Source organism: Jaculus jaculus, chromosome 1 (assembly GCF_020740685.1).
Source record: "Jaculus jaculus isolate mJacJac1 chromosome 1, mJacJac1.mat.Y.cur, whole genome shotgun sequence".
NCBI lineage: Eukaryota > Metazoa > Chordata > Mammalia > Rodentia > Dipodidae > Jaculus > Jaculus jaculus.
Window position 1 is genome coordinate 172,737,274 of NC_059102.1, and position 3,210 is coordinate 172,740,483.

Genomic DNA, 3,210 nt, shown 5'->3' on the forward strand with positions numbered 1-3,210 from the left:
ATGAAGTACCCAAACAACAGTGCCATGATGGATTTCATTCTTGTGGGGCTCACAGACAACCCCATGATGGAGAAGGTCCTCTTTGGGGTGTTTCTGGCCATCTACGTCATCACGCTGGCAGGAAATCTGTGCATGATTGTGCTGATCAAGACCAATCCGCACCTCCAAACGCCCATGTACTTCTTCCTTGGCCACCTCTCCTTCGTGGACATTTGCTACTCTTCCAATGTGACTCCAAATATGCTCTACAGCTTTAGCTCAGGCCAGAAGACCATTTCCTATGCCGGATGCTTCACACAGTGTCTTCTGTTCATTGCCCTGGTCATCACCGAGTTTTACATCCTGGCTTCAATGGCCCTGGACCGCTATGTGGCCATTTGCAGCCCCCTGCACTATAGCACCAGGATGTCCAGGGGCGTTTGCATCTCTCTGGTGGCATTCCCCTATGTGTTCGGCTTCCTTAATGGACTGTCGCAGGCTCTGCTCACCTTCCACCTGTCTTTCTGTGGCTCCCTGGAAATCAACCATTTTTACTGCGCAGATCCTCCTCTCATCATGCTTGCCTGCTCCGACGCCCATGTCAAGAAGATGGCCATGTTTGTGGTGGCTGGCTTTACTCTCTCAAGCTCTCTTTGCATCATCCTTCTGTCTTACCTTTTCATTTTTGCAGCCATCTTGAGGATCCGTTCTGCTGAAGGCAGGAGCAAAGCCTTTTCTACCTGTGGTTCTCACCTCACCACAGTCACCATCTTTTATGGGACCCTCTTCTGTATGTACTTAAAGCCTCCTTCACAGAAGTCTGTGGAGGAATCTAAAATCATTGCAGTTTTTTATACTTTTCTGAGCCCTCTGGTGAACCCACTTATCTACAGCCTAAGGAACAAGGATGTTATCAGTGCCATTAAGCAGGTAATCAAGGGGAAATTATGTCAGGAAATTGTATAATAATTAGGTGTTTCTTTGTCCAGGTTTTAAGTGGAAAAATCTACTTCAGACTCATGACTTGTTTACTTACATAAGCTTACTGTGGCCACTTTTGTTTATATTCTCTTGACATGCATGCCTTACAGACAGTTTTTTTAAAATAAAAGCTGTACTATTATAATTAAATTTCTTAAATATTAAAGACAATGGTTCCTTACTCAGTATTTCTGATGCAACTTTGTTACATTTAGAGAACTAATACTTATCTTCACCTAAATTTCCACACTATAATATTATATTTTATTTTTTGTTGTTTTCTTGAGGTGGGGTCGCAATCTAGCTCAGGCTAACCTGGAATTCACTATGTAGTCTCAGAGTAGCCTAGAACTCATGATGATCCTCCTACTTTAGCCTCCCAAGTGCTGTTATTATAGGCGTTTGTCAATATGCCTGACCTTACATTTTGGTTAACAAGTAGTTTTCATGAATAGAAATCAATGTGGAATAGTACCAGATAATTGTAATTCTTTTTTTTTCTGAAATTTTAAAAAATTTAATTTATTAGTTTTATTTTCAGCAAATACAGGCAGTTTAGTACCATTGTTTAGGCTAATTCATGACATCCCCCCTTCCAATGGCCCCTCCTTGTTGAAATAAGTGGGTCGTGCATTGTGTAGTTAGCCCACAATTCTTGGTACGATAAATGTCTCTGAATATCATGACCCAACATGTGACTCTGACATTCTTTCCACTCCCCTCTTTCGCAAAATTTCCCTGAGCCATGTTGGGTTCATTTTTGGTCTGCTTCAGTGCTGAGGTGTTGGGGGCCTCTGAGGCCCTGGCTCTCTGGTTTGGTAGGAGTTGATTTTTCTCTGTGTTGGTCTCCTTCCCCTTTGAGCTGGTATCCGGTCCATCAGGAAAACAGCACCCTTGCTTTTTTCAAAAATTTTCCTTAGTATCAGTAGGGCCCCTGTTGAGGTATTATGGGGAAGCTCTCTCCTTAGGATCTGCATCTATCTGAAAAAGAGAAGCAGATTCTCCAACGGAGAGTAAGTTAGCACCTGGAAAACTGAGATGACACTTTTTTTAATAGAGAGTTTAATAGGTGTAGGCCCTCTTGTACCCCATGATTGTTGGTAGCTCGATTTTGGAGAGTGGGCTTATGTTTGGATATGGTTCTGACTTGTTTCCCAGTTCCAGCTATGGGTCCCGGACCACTGAGGGGATCAGTTAGCCAAATCAAGAGCAGTTGGTTCCCCACCATGGCTCTGTGCCACTATTGCACTTGTGTGAGCGTCACACCAGGTTATTTGTTGCTAAGTAGGTTAGACCAGGAGTTTCTTGGACAGATATAGGTCATTTTCCCCAGTCACCCATGTAGCACCTTCTGGTACTAAACACATTGACTGTATGGGGACTGACTCTCTCCTGGATTCCAGTTATGCCATTCCATTTTATGTGTCAGTTGCATATGGAGTCTTCAGCAATAGGGTCTTACTATTGACCTTTGGTGGGTCATCAAGTACTCTGACAGAAGTCTGTCATTCTTTTAGGAAACCTTGTAGGTTTCTCTGATCAAAAGCTCATTGTGGATGATAGCACCATGCTGGTAGTGAGGGTTATGGGTCAGTGCCCACTAAGAAAATGAGGGGAAAAATAACTAATATACAAGAGTTAGAGAGGAGAGAGAGAGAGACAGAGGTGGGGAGAGGGGGAGAAGGGGGGAGGGAAGATGTAGAAGATTTAGGTTAGACTTGATCCTACCCTCTCCAGTGTCTTGTGGTTCAGGTGTTTCCTATAAGGGTCTAGTGAAGGTTCAGCCATTTGGTCTGTCTTTTAGGAAATAGAATTTTATGGTACCATTGCAGTTTAGGGCCAGATTAGTGTTTCCCACCCCTTCGATGCCCTCCCCACCCTCCCCATCCATCCCAGTGTCTAGTCCATGAGATTTTTGCTGGGTATGTAAAGTATCGTGGGTAGATTCAGGTTAGGTGTTGTAGATGAGTGAGACTATGTGTCTATTTTTTTTTTTTTTTCAGTGATTGGGTAAGTTCATTGAGAATGATCCGTTCCAGGTTCAAACATTTTTTCTCAAATTTCTTTGGGTCATTTTTTCTTACTGCTGTATAGAATTCCATTGTGTAGATATACCACATCTTAGTTATCCATTCTTCTAGTGATGGACATTTGGATTGATTCCAGCTCTTAGCTATTATGAAATGAGCCGCTACAAACATGGTTGAGCAAATCTCTCTGGCCTGTGGTTTGAAGGTTTTAGGTTAGATG

The 3,210-nt window shown here is 42.9% G+C and overlaps 1 protein-coding gene across 1 annotated transcript; it reads left to right on the plus strand.

The window, feature by feature from the left end:
• On the plus strand, positions 1 to 945 carry LOC123457670 (olfactory receptor 5M10-like). The gene has a single exon (XM_045141832.1). The coding sequence runs from the start codon at positions 1 to 3 to the stop codon at positions 943 to 945; it is 945 nt and encodes a 314-aa protein (XP_044997767.1).
• Positions 946 to 3,210: the final 2,265 nt, after the last annotated feature.